The 12,833-nt window shown below is 47.2% G+C and overlaps 1 protein-coding gene across 2 annotated transcripts in view; it reads left to right on the plus strand.

The window, feature by feature from the left end:
- The first annotated feature begins 4,962 nt into the window (after window positions 1–4,962).
- The window catches only part of TNN (tenascin N), a 58,617-nt gene continuing 50,746 nt past the window's right edge, over window positions 4,963–12,833 (plus strand). The window contains exons 1-2 of one of the 2 annotated variants that reach the window (XM_013061206.2): window positions 4,963–5,103; window positions 12,024–12,464. In XM_013061206.2, the coding sequence (XP_012916660.2) occupies window positions 12,059–12,464 (406 nt within the window). In that variant the 5' untranslated portion in view covers window positions 4,963–5,103; window positions 12,024–12,058. Of the gene's footprint in view, window positions 5,104–11,373; window positions 12,465–12,833 lie in introns of those variants that run through there. The other variant, XM_013061204.2, reaches the window with a different exon arrangement.

A 12,833-nucleotide genomic window follows, 5' to 3' on the forward strand; every position in this document is an offset into this window, starting at 1 on the left:
GGACATGTCTGACTCTGGATTCTTGCTTCCTCTGAACTCTGAACTCTGTTACATGATGTCTTAATCCTTTGGCTCTTTCCTTTTATGCAACACTGACCCAGATGTGTGACCCAGTCCTTTTCTTTTATTTTTATTCTCACATTTCAAGCTAGTTAAAAAAAAAAAAAAAAAAAAGCATCTCTGTGTATAGAAGACTCAACATTTAGTTGAAGACTGAACCATAGATTGAATCTTAGGGGGCCATGAAGGGAGGGAGGTTGATATAAGGCAAAGCAAACACTTTAATACTGAAAAGACATTCTTGTTCTTAAAAGTAATTCATATGGGCACCTGGGTGGCTCAGTGGGTTAAAGCCTCTGCCTTCGGCTCAGGGCATGATCTCAGGGTCCTGGAATCAAGCCCCACATCAGGCTCTCTGCTCGGCGGGGAGCCTGCTTCCCTTCCTCTCTCTCTGCCTGCCTCTCTGCCTACTTGTGATCTCTCTCTGTCAAATAAATAAATAAAAATCTTAAAAAAAAGTTAAAAAAAAAAGTAATTCATCTGCTAAGGATTATCTCACTAGCCCCAGTCTTCCCTAGGCCCCAGCCTCTTCCATCATGCCTCACCACCGCCATTATCTTTTCTGTTTCCTTTCCTTACCAATACCTATTCATCCCATGCAGAGAAGTTTGGCCTTTATTGGTTTGTTTCTTAGTTTCATTGTAAGCCTGCCCTTAGGATCCCAAGTATTGTCCTACATGAAGAGAGTTATCTCCCTAAGAGAAACTCTGGGGCCAGCTGTTAGAAAAGTAAAGGTTTTACTTTGATTCAGGCAATTACAGTAGGGGAATCAGAGAAGATTCATAGAGTTGAGATGAGCTTGAGCTCAAGAAAAGGGCCACAGTTGAGAGGAGCACCATGTGTACCAGAACTGGGGAGGGCTGAGTGGTTGAAGCTAACCATTTGTATTTGCAAACAGTGGGAGATGAGTTTGCCAGTGAGGATGTGATGAGGCCATTACAGAGAGCTTCAGAAGCTTGGGTCTGTAGGTAACGAGAGCTTATGAAAGATCTGGGCAGATGAGTAACATGAGAGCTTATGGCTCAGAGAGAGCATTTACCGATGGTGCTTGGGTGGGTTTTGTGGCAGAAATCAAGTTGTCCATCAATGTCCATTCTCTCTTGTTAAATGAATGCTGCTTCTGAGCTTTCATTGGACACATGACCACTTACCTGAAGATATGCCAGGCTCTCTGGCAGCTGTGTGTGATCACGTGACCAAATTATCCCCAAAGGGATGCTATGGAAAAAATGTGTGCTCTTTCAGGCTGTGTCCTTATCCAAAAATGTACATCATTCTACAGTAGAAGGTAACAGGGCTTTTTGGAAAATAACTGATTCTAGGGTTTGGGTAGGAGAAGTGCAAGATGAGCCTGATCATTTGTTATCCACAAAGTAAGGAAATGCTCTAAGGTGGTAGGGGTATGTTAAAAGGACACAGCAATGAGCTGGAAGGGATCTCCCTGGCCAAATGTAGGATAATTTGAGAGAAATAAATAATGAGAGCAAAGGAAACATAACACATAGAATAAAATGTAAGAATACACGAATCAGTTTCAATATAGAGAAATAAAATAATAAAGTGGGAGGAGGAGAAGGAAAATCTACTTTACAGTAGAATTCCATCTATCAACATGGAAGGAGTGATGGAATTAGAAAAATCACCACTTGAGAGCCACTATCGTAGTGTTTCAGGCAAGATTCAAAAATGGGTGCTCAACTAGCGGGTGACCGTAGAGAACCAAGCAGGTCATTTACATGGTCTCAAAACATCTTCCCACAAAATACCTATCAATTACAAAGGGGACACCTATTTTAGTGGAGAAACCTGCCAGACCCCACCTTAATCAAATGATCCAAGGTCATATCACTGACATTGGGATAGTTGAATATCAAGTGCCTCCTGAAAAGATGTGATGAGGACACATCACTTCTTCTATAGTCCTGCCCCAAATGCATAACCTAAATCTAGTTGTTTAGAAGCATCAGACAAACCCAAACCTAAACTGAGGATGTTCTATGAAATAACTGACCTTCATGCTTCAAAAATGTCAGGGTCATAAAAGACAAAGACTGAAGAAAGGTCCCAGGTTGAAACAGACTCAAAAGGCAGGATAATTAGATGCAATGATTATACTGGATTGGATCCTGGACCAAGAAAACAATTTTTATTTTCTCATAAATGACATTAGAGAGACAAATGGACTGTGAATATAGCCCATAAATTAGACAGTAGTATTATACCAATGTTAATTTCCTTATTTTGATCATTGTATTGAGGTTATGTAAGAATACATCCCAGTTTGGGGGAAATATGAAGTTAGGGGAGACATGGGGGGAAGGGGTAAAGGGTAAGGAGGTAAATCATGTCTTTGACTCTCAAATGTTTTAGAAAAAAAATACATGTATATATGAAGAATGAATAATAAAGCCAATATGGTTAAATGTTAACATTTAGAAAATGTAGGTGAAGGCTTATTGCAGATTCTTTGTAATGTTTTTGCAATTTTTGAGCAAGTCTGGAACAACTATAGAATAAAAAGGTTTTGTTTTAAAGGAATGGACATGCACTTCCTCTGCCCTCATTTCTTTACTCTTCCCTCTGGCTGGGAGAGAGTTCTGGAGAGAGGTGGCCTGCACTGGGAATGCTGGTGCTGCCCTACCAGCAGCCAGCATGGCCTCTGTTATGTGAGAGGGAAATCATTTTCCATCTTGTTGAGCTATTAGCATTGGGTGGGAGAGCTCTGTGTTATAGCTACGTGTCTTGTATCTAACTCATACAGGCTGGAGGAGGGAAAGGCTGGAGGAAGGTGGTCTCGTAGGAGCCTGTTGCATTGGTTTAGTTATTCCTATATAAGGCACGGAAGATGGGACAATGGAGAGAGTTGGTGAAGATCACCCATTTGAAAAGAATTAACAAAAGGAAATTAAGAACAAGAGAGCAATGTGAGTGGACAACAGAGTCCTAGGAGCCTCTAGGGGACACTTTGCTATTTAAGAAACAGAGGAAAAAATTATCCAGGGGAGAAGAGAAATGTTTGGGGGCAAAGGGGATTTTCTGGTGACCCCTAATTCATAGCTGGTCTCGATTCTGGGGGCCCGGGGGGAAAAGTAGGCCTCCTTGTGGTTTTGAGTAAAGAAGGGCAGAGAATTCTGAACCCATGTAGGCTGAGGTGGGGATTATTAAAGACTACTAAGTGAGGTACGCAAGAAGAATCTTTACAATAATAATAATGAGAGCAATAATGACAGCTAACATTTACTGAGTCCTCCTTGTGTCCCTGGGCCTTCGTCAAAATTCTTTACACATATTTGCTTCTTTAATCCTCGTCATAACCATATTATTCTTCTTTTAGAGATGAGTAAACGGAGGCAGGAATAGGTTAAGTCAAAGATCACTTGCAAGTAGCAGACACTGTAAGGGCCTATTTAGCCAGGGTGGTCCCACCTCGGTTGAACAGCCATTTTGTTGTTTATGCAGTAAAACTTATATTGACCCCCCCCCCCACACACACACAGGGGAACTTATTTAAAAGCAAGTCCAGGAAACCAGTCCCAGGTAACAAAGCCCAGATACAAGAGTGGGTCAGGTCAGGTGGAGATAACAGCCTGAATGCAGGGATGAGTCCGGTCAGGTGGAGAAGTCCAATAAGTAGAGCGCGCATACCGTCTCCCTAGCTACCAAGGAGTGTGGGCCCCGCCTTTTGGGTGCCAATTCTGATCAAGGTGATAGGCTACTGCAAATGTCTACTATGGGGTGAATTGTAGTTCAACTGGCCACCCGTGTGTGACCTAGCATGACTGGGCAGCTTTCTCTGCATGTTGCAATCTCATTCGCCACCTGTGTGTGGCCAGGCCCAACCACATGGCCTTTGCTCTATAAAAGTTAGTCTGTGAGGCAGGGTGGGGTCCCGCTCTCTGTAAGAGGCGTGGCCCCGGCCGGTTGGTTTGATTCTCGATGCTTGGCGGGAAACCAAGCTTTGCTTGACCTTCGCTTTGTATCAGTCTTGCTCCTTTAATCACGGACCCTTTATTGGGGGACCCAACAACACAAACTTCAGATACAGGAACCCTGACTCTGGGTGCACCTTCACACTTCCAGGGCTGCTCTCTCCCATCCTCTTCCTTCCCCTCCAACAACATCAGCGCCCATACAGGCAAGCTGAAACATATCAGCTCCTTTCACTGTGTTGTAGACCTGCCTTCTGGAACCTACTTCAGGCAGGGCAGAAGTGGGGTAGAGGGTAGAAAGGCAGTGAGTGTCAGCTGTGACCCTGGAATAGCTCTGGATCACAGGAAGGATTAAGGTCTCTCCACCTGATGGCAGAAAAGGAAGGGGCGGCAGGAAAGGACCACCACAGCGCCTACCTAGGGACGTAGCTCTTCCGTGGCTGGTATTGGGGACGCTTCTGGAAAGGGGTAGGCCAGAGCCGGCAGTGAATGGTGTTCAATGCCCTGGACTTACTGTTCTTGCTCCCGGAGTCCTCAGAGCCTGCCTGTCAGAGCTGTGAACTGATGGAAGGAGGAGATGGGAGGCTGCGGGAGCTTCCGTCCCTGAGGGCTTCTGCTCGTTTCTTTCCGTGCCAAAGGTTTTCTCCGATTTAAAAAATGGTACACAATGAAGCCCCAGGGTGCCTCAGACAGAAAAAAAGAGAAACAGACTTTATAAAATCTCTTTCAAACCCGAAGACCCAGCTCCTGGCCAGGAGACAGGCAAACTCTTTTAATAACCTTATTCTGGATCCACTTAAATGGAAACCGTCTCCGGTATTTTTAGTTACTGCGTAATGGATGTAAAAAAGAAGGGAGAAATGTGTACGGGTTTCCTTCCCTGGTTAGAATAAGAAGGAATTGCTCATGATCTCTTCACTGGGTCTCTGCTGGGAAGAGGGAAACACCCCAGGATCCCCATTGGCTCCTCCTCTTGCCTGGATGGGATTTAAACCCAGGGAGGGAAGCTGAGGAGGGGAGAGAAGGCGGGACAGGACAGCACTGAGTTCTGCAGCCCAAGGGCCCCAGTTCCTGGGAGACGAAGTGCTGGAAGTCGAGCCCTGAAGCCTCTGAGGTAAGAGCACCAGTCTCTGAAGGCTTTACCTGTGACAGGGAGGAAGGTGGCCAGGTGGGAACAAGCTCCTGAGCCTGAAAATCCAGGCAACATAATCAGTGTCTGATCACCTCCAGGGGGAGAGAACACCTAATTAGGAAATACTTCCCAGGACCCAAGTAACATGTCCTTAGCCAGCAATATACTCGATACCCTGACGGAACTGAGCACAATCGTCTTCTTACCTGGCCACACTCAGTCTGTGTCATAGGAAATTTCTGCCTGGAGTTATAACAGATTTCTACCTATGATGTTTCCTTTAAGTTTGGCATGTCCTTCTCAGCACTATTTCTTTGTCGGCTTTTTAAAATTATTATTACAATGTCAGAGTCCTCTTTTTTGGGGTAATTTTTCTTACATCTCACTTTTTTAAAAAATTCTAAAATGAAGCTTTGATTTTAGATGTGATCAAGAACCGATTCTAACGTTCCCCTTTTCTGGATTTTGTGTATGCCAAGTCAAATGATGTTTGCAAATGTACTTAAAGAGCTTTGAAGTTTTTTCCAAACATTTAATTTTATAGGTTTTGTTTTTGATTTGTAAGAGAACAGCTTCTTTCTCCTAAACTCCCATGCCATCACCCTTGTGATGCCTCAAGAACACCCATTGGGAAACATTTCAAGAAACGATGTGGACAAGTTATTGGGTGTCTTTTTATTTATTTATCTATTTATTTTTGTGGTCGGGAGAGAGCTGAGGGAATGGAGAGAGAAAGAATGAGTGAAAATAGTCACCTAAAAACACAAAACTGGAGTTGCTGATATAAGCATTAAAAAAAGAGAGAGACCAAATCCTAATGTGAAAATAACAAACTGGGTTAGCTGCAATGCCCAATGTCCATGCTCAATGCCCCATGTCCTCTTCGAGGACACCTGCTCAGCCAGGACTACAGACTGGTGGCTGGCTGAGCACAGGATCTCCCTGGGAAGAATTGGTGTTTTTTGGCATTTAGGTGTTTGTTGGAGACTCAGGGTCAAGGTGGTGATGCTGGGAGACAGACTCTGGAGGGAATAGAAAGTATTAACATCAGTTACCATTTTTCTCAGGAGGAGGGAACTCCCCCACTCCCCAAACCAGACATTCTTTCATCCAACTTTGAGTCCTGCTATGTCCCCAAGTTCGTGGCTATAGCTGAGTCTTCAAGGAGGGAAAATTGAACAGGATGACTTCAGATCATCTTGTGGGTTTTGGTTTCTATTCCAGCACCATTCTGTGGTTTGGAATGTAGGACAGACTGAGGTCTGCTCCTGAGAAGATGCCTATAGAAATCATGCCAGTGGAAACTCTTGTCTATCCACCGCTCATTCCATAAAGTCTGGATACAGATGTGAGATCATGGTTTAGGTTCTGGAGCAGCATCTGGAGGTACCAGTCTCTGAGGTGACGATGCTGAGATCTCAAGCCTGGTCCTTGATTGGGCAGGGACTCTGTAGGGTCTCACCACAGTAGACCCACCGCTAATGTCAACCAGCCACAGTCTGTGTACATGCTGTTGGTCTCAGGAAGAGACCCAGAGAGTGTGGATGGGACTCAGCCTCTTTGGAGAAGGCTGGAACTTTAAATTATTTAAATACATGGAAAACCACATATTAAATGAAGAAAAGGAAATGCAGCATTTTCATATGCCTCCCTTCATTATCATTCAGCTGAAACAGTGTGTCATCAGAAGCCCCCCACACCTGTGTGTCTAAAGTGATGCTTTAAAGTCCTTCTGGGGGTTGGGTGTGTGGTTAAATGTGGGGGAGGCAGGTCCTGAATTTACGCCCTTGTGCCTATCTTATCTTCTCACTGTGCAGGAGCCCACGTATTTCAGTGAAAGGGAAAGGAAGGGCTTTTTGTGAGAAGGGGCTTCATTGCTGTGGTATAAATGGATGTCTTTGTTTGATGCTCAGGAAAAGCTTTAAAAGAGCTTAGCACAGAGCCTGACACATCGTAAGAGCTGAGGCAATGGGAACTACCACTGTCATCACCCATTTGAGTCCTCATAAGGTAAATCAGTATTTGGTTGATGGAGCAAATCCACCACACTAGCTTCTGACCACCATGAAAAGGTGAACGAGTGCGGAGGCTGGATCAGAGACCCCATGTGTTAGCTTTTCTAGCTTGTGGTTCGTGGGCGGATGTGGTGGAAAGAGCTCTTCAGGAAAAGGGGTCTTGCATCGCGGTGTGAGTCATCTACAAGGACTTCTTGGGCACTCACTGGGTGTGGTCTGCTAGACCTAGAAGAGGAGGGGACTGGGGGACTGAATGATGCCTGGAATGCTCCTGTATTTTTTTTTTTAATATTTTATTTATCTATTTAACAGAGGTCACAAGTAGGCAGACCAGGCAGGCAGAGAGAGAGGAAGGGAAGCAGACTCCCCGCTGAGCAGAGAGCCTGATGCAGAGTTTGATCCCAGGACCCTGAGATCATGACCTGAGCTGAAGGCAGAGGCTTAACCCACTGAGCCACCCAGGAGCCTGGAATGCTCCCGTATTAAGCCTTATCACACAAAGCCAGTTTTTCATTCACATCCACACTTGGTGTCTCCTATTCTGTATGGTATGCCTGGGTGGAGAGTTCAGTGTTGCAGTGTTGCAGGGACCAGAAATAAAAGTGTTCCTATGTATTTGGTTTGTCCTAGTTCCTAGGTTTGACTTAGTTCAAAGACAAGGGGCTTGTGCATCTCCCGTACTTGCGTTACTACAAGAGAAAGAGATCCAGAGGCGATATCAGTAGGTTGAGGTGTCCAGCCTGGAATGAGGTGAGCCAGGTACACAAGAACTTTCTCTCCTGGGCCAAGTACTTGGGTCAGAAGACCTTGGGGTCATGCAGGGCCTGTGCTGGGGGTCACTGGCAGAATATGCCCAAGAGAGTTTGGGGAAGGAGTGACAAGTTTGCCAGGTGACATGTGTGATATCAGGGCTTCCCAAGCCAACATCTGCCCCACTTCCCTTCATAGTTCAGTAATGTCCACCCTGTCATTTGAGGGCAGAATATTAAAAAATATCTTTTTAACTCTACTAGAAATAGATGATACAATTTTTCTAAAACCCAAATCAGTGCTCTCATTTGCTTGTGGTTAACTGTAAAGGCAGGATGAGGTAATAAGGGAACCAAAGAAAGCCCCAAACTTAAGTAGAAAGGTCTGTCAGGGTGGCTAGAAATTGGCTGCCACTCTCTTCGCTGTATGTAGTGTTTTTTACTTCTGACCAGGGTGTGCATCTTTCTTTGTGGAAAATGAGGTGATGTCCTAGGATAGGACACGGCTATCTGGGACCCGGGGTCCATTCTTCTCCTCTGGCCCAGCCTTAGTTGACATCTCTCCCTACAGACACAAGTCCTGGTCTGCTTTGTGTCTCTTAGGAAGACACTTCTCCACATCTTATGAGAAGCGAGCAGGATTTAACCATTTTATTGGGGGAAAAACTAATTATCTTTTTAGGAGATCATCCTTGGTACTGCTCAGAGGGAGTGCAGGTACAGGGTTTAGTTACAGAGCAATTAATTTTGAATTGAGCATCCAGTAAGCCTTGAGTTTCTTTTATTTTCAGAAGACCCCCTCTCTTAATATGATATGCAAGAGGACGTTGGTTTCTTTTTCACATGGAGTGATCTTCTCACTGTTTTTTTTTTTTTTTTTTTTTTAAATCTGGGGCAGTACATACAGCAGAGAGATGAAGAACACTGATAAGGAGAATGGACAGATCTGGTATTTGATGTCAGCTCTGCTGCTTACTAGCTGTGTGACCTTGGGCAAGGTACTTAACCTCTCTGAATACCTGTAACAATGAATGATGTCAAGGGACTCCCAGGATTTTGAGTGAGAATAACATTTATAAAGTGCCCGGCACAGTCCACCTCATCTAATAAACACATACGTGAAAAACCTAGGTGCTATTATTACTTAGTACCCAAAATATGACCTTGGCTAGGATTGTGTAATGAGACCGGAGACACAGAAGGGATGGACATATTCATGACCATGGCCATGCCTGGGATGACAGGGATGTCTGGGTGAGGAACATACGTACAGAATCTGGAGCCATCGGCGTGTGGCCAGAAATTGGAGCCGCAGGGGTGGGTGTGGCCATTAAGGGAGAATGAATAGAGCACCGGACGTGTGTGTCTCCCAGGGCAGAACCAGTAGGACCAGCCATCCAGCTGGCCATTGGCAGCACATACTTCAGAGAGCCCTTCTGGAAAACCAATGCCAAGGCCGTCTTTGTTCTGAGTTTTAATATGCCTCTACCCCCCACCTCCCCATGTCCCCTACTGTCCCTCTGACAGTCAGAATTAAAGACAAGATGGGAGTCAATGAGTCTGATTCTGGGGACACCTGGTTTCCTGTGGATTCCCATAGGCACTTTCCGTGGCTGTAAACACCCTTTGTCTCACACATTCCTACCGCGTTTACTAAGTGATTCCTCATCCCGAAAACATGTTCATTCGGAAAGTAATCCTGCATTTTCCTGGATGACATTTGCTGCCCTGTCCGCCCCCACCACCCCCCCTCTGATGGAGCTCTGTCTCTGGTCAGACATCTGCGTAGGGACAGCGCTGGTGAGGTCATCCCATCCCTATGCTCCTACCCCAGGCGAGTCTCCTGCCACGTGTTGGAAGGAAAGCCAGCAGGCTTCTCCTCTCGCTCATTACACTTGACAGAAGTGCTAGGTCGAGGATCCCTCCTTCCCTTCCTCTTTTGAGCAATCACCCTGCCCAGGGAAATCTAAGCTCAACTCGGGGAATCCAAGAGGCTGCAATTAGCGAAGACATCTTGTTACAAGCGACAGGCGGCAGAAGGGCCGGCGACACTGAAGGCTCCTGCGAGGGCTTCTGGGGTTTCTCATATTCCAGGCTTCCAAAAACAAACACTGGGAGACTGGGCTGCGCACAGCCTTGCTGCGGTTTAGGGCAGGAGTCTGTGGCTATTTTGCATTCGTGCAGAACTTCTTCAAAAAGCCATCTGTACTCCATTTGCGTCTCAGAAGAGACGGAGCCATAGGGTGGGGGTGGGGTCGGGATGGCAGGAGTGGGCAGAGAAGTCCGAGCCTGCTTTCTGGCTCCACTGATGCCTAGGAAGTGGATTTGGGAGGGAAAACTCCATACTAAGAGGTTGCCTTTGAGATCAGCATGTGCGGCTATTGGAGGAGATGGAAGTCTTGGGGGGGTGGTTAAGGGCTCAGTTAGTGGACACTGTGTAGACCGAGTTTGCAGCCTTGTACTTTCGCTGCATAATCAAGGGCACACTGCTTCACACCCCTGACTCTCAGTCCCTGCCTTGGGGAAGGAACAGAGCTCTATGTGTGACTGTGTTATCATGGGGATGAACTTCGGAGGACAGCAATGGTGAAATATGGTTATTTCTACCCTATACCTGCCTTCCAACTCACTCTACTGGCCCTCCCCAACCCCCTTCTCCTCTGACAAAAGTCCCAAGCGGATTCCAGAGCTGCCTGATCACTTTGGGTATTGGAAGAGTACCCTCTTGTGAAGAGGGGGTCCCTCCCAATAGGAAAGCCTCTATCTTCTACCCAGGCCCCCCATGTTGTCAGTGTCTGTACCAATACTTGAGAGTCTTGAGTTGGTCACAGATGCCCTGCGGCTCACTTTCTAGCTGAGGGCTGTGCCACAACAGCCCAGCTAAGAGGTGTTCTGGTGAATGCGTGCCCCTCAGTAAATGCTAGGCCAAGGCCCTGGCTTGGTCTCCTGGGGTCTTCTTGGCCTTGGTCTGATAGTAGTGAAGGATGTGTCATTCTGGAGAAGGGCTGGGGAGGCATCCTGTTACACACGGATGGAGCTGAAGGCTCACACTTCCTGGGGCCAGACTAGAGGTGAAAGCCAGCAGCCTGTTCCTGCCCCAGTGGCCTGGACTGACCGACAAAGCGGGCCAGCTGGGCATGGATGGCTTTGAGGGTGACTGAGGCCCTTGGCTTGTGTGATTCTGTGCTCCTGCTTTGGGAGGGCTCCAAGGAATTGGCCTTGGGTCCTTTCCTTAGGGGGCTGACAGCCTCACGGGGAGACAAACTGTGTACAAGAGTAACACAGTAAACCATCAGGAGGCCCCCAGAGGAACTGACACATTTCTCAGAATGCTCAGCATAAGGAGAGCTAGTTTCCACTGGGAGTGAGATGGGGGGGGGGGGGGTGGCAGGAGAGAAGGCTTCATGGAGAAGGCATTTGCATTGGAAATTCTGGTCTTTTACTGGCTTGAAGGCAGAGGTGGTGAGGAGAACCCTGGCCCAGCATCTGAGTACAGGCTCTTCCCTTCCTGGATGTGGAACCTGGGCCCACGAGCTCCATCCCTTGAGCCATGGTTTTCTCACGTGTGACATGGGATGATGAGCATGGACGCTGGAGCTGGACTGCCTGCATGGAAATTCTGCCGCTCTTGGCTGCTTGCCTGTGGGCAAGTCATTTTAGGCTGACCAAGTCTCAGTTTTTACATCTGTAAAATGGAGTACAAATAATATACTCCATGAAGGATTGTTGTGAGGATTGAATTGGTACACAGCATTCTTTCTATGTGCAGGTGTTCTGTAGGTGGTGTTGACGGGGAGGGTAATACTAGGAGTGTGGTATAGATTAGGGTTGGGGGCAGCTGGTCACAGTAGGCCCTTTATAGGAGACAGTTGTTATCCTTGTTATTATTAGTCAGATGAGTATAGAATTAGAGTGAAGAGGCGGGTCTCCCAGGTACTGAGCAGTGTAAGCAAAGCCAGGAGGCGGGAATGGACAATGTGTGAGAAAGGACAAAAAGTTTGGTTTGGAGCCTCAGGACCTACAGGATGAAATATGCCTGCTGGTTTCTCAGCCTTGTGGTCTCCTAGAAGCCACTCAAAAGTCCAGATTCCATCAGCAAATCCCCATGGCTTGTCTTTTACATCTTTCCTGGGTACAGGTCTCCTAGAGGGTCTGCTCCCTGTCTCTTGGAAAATGGGTCTCCAGGGGACATTCTGCTTCCCCCTGGGGCTCCTCGTTGGCTCTGTGCTTTTGGTGGCATCAGCCCCAGCCACTCTCGAACCTCACGGCTGCAGCGACAAGGAGCAACAGGTCACCGTCAGCCATACCTACAAGATTGATGTGCCCAAGTCTGCACTGGTCCAGGTGGAGACTGACCCTCAGCCCCTCAGCGATGATGGGGCCTCACTCCTGGCCCCAGGGGAGGCTGAGGAACAGAACATCATCTTCAGGCACAACATCCGCCTGCAGACGCCACAGAAGGACTGTGAGCTGGCAGGCAGCGTCCGAGACCTCCTGGCCCGGGTGATGAAGTTGGAGGAGGAGATGGCGGAGATGAGGGCGAAGTGCAATGTCCAACGCTGCTGCCAAGGCGCTGCTGGTGAGCTCGCCACCTGGTATTCATTCAACAAACCCTCACTGGGCACCTGTTATGTGCCAGGTGCTCTCTGTGAGTCTGGCAGGCGGGCGGGGTGGGGGGGTTGTCTTGTCTTTCGAACTAGCTCCAGGCAGTATCCGTAAGCCTCAGTAGGCAGGGACCAGCAACTCTTAAAGTGAGTCTGGACTCCTGGGTTTAGGCTTATGGGTGCCCTTTGTGGGTCCAGTATCCACAGGAAGGGGGAGCAGTGGGAAAGAGAGGAAAGCTGGTCGGCTCTGGAGCTAGACGGGACCTGGTACAAATCCAGTCTTGTCACTATTTAGTGGCGTAACTCTGAGTAAAGTCCTGAAGTTTTCAAAACTGTCCAATTAG

The sequence above is a fragment of the Mustela putorius genome, unplaced genomic scaffold (assembly GCF_011764305.1).
Source record: "Mustela putorius furo isolate JIRA1106 unplaced genomic scaffold, ASM1176430v1.1 tig00003942_pilon_pilon_pilon, whole genome shotgun sequence".
NCBI classification, from domain to species: Eukaryota; Metazoa; Chordata; class Mammalia; order Carnivora; family Mustelidae; genus Mustela; species Mustela putorius.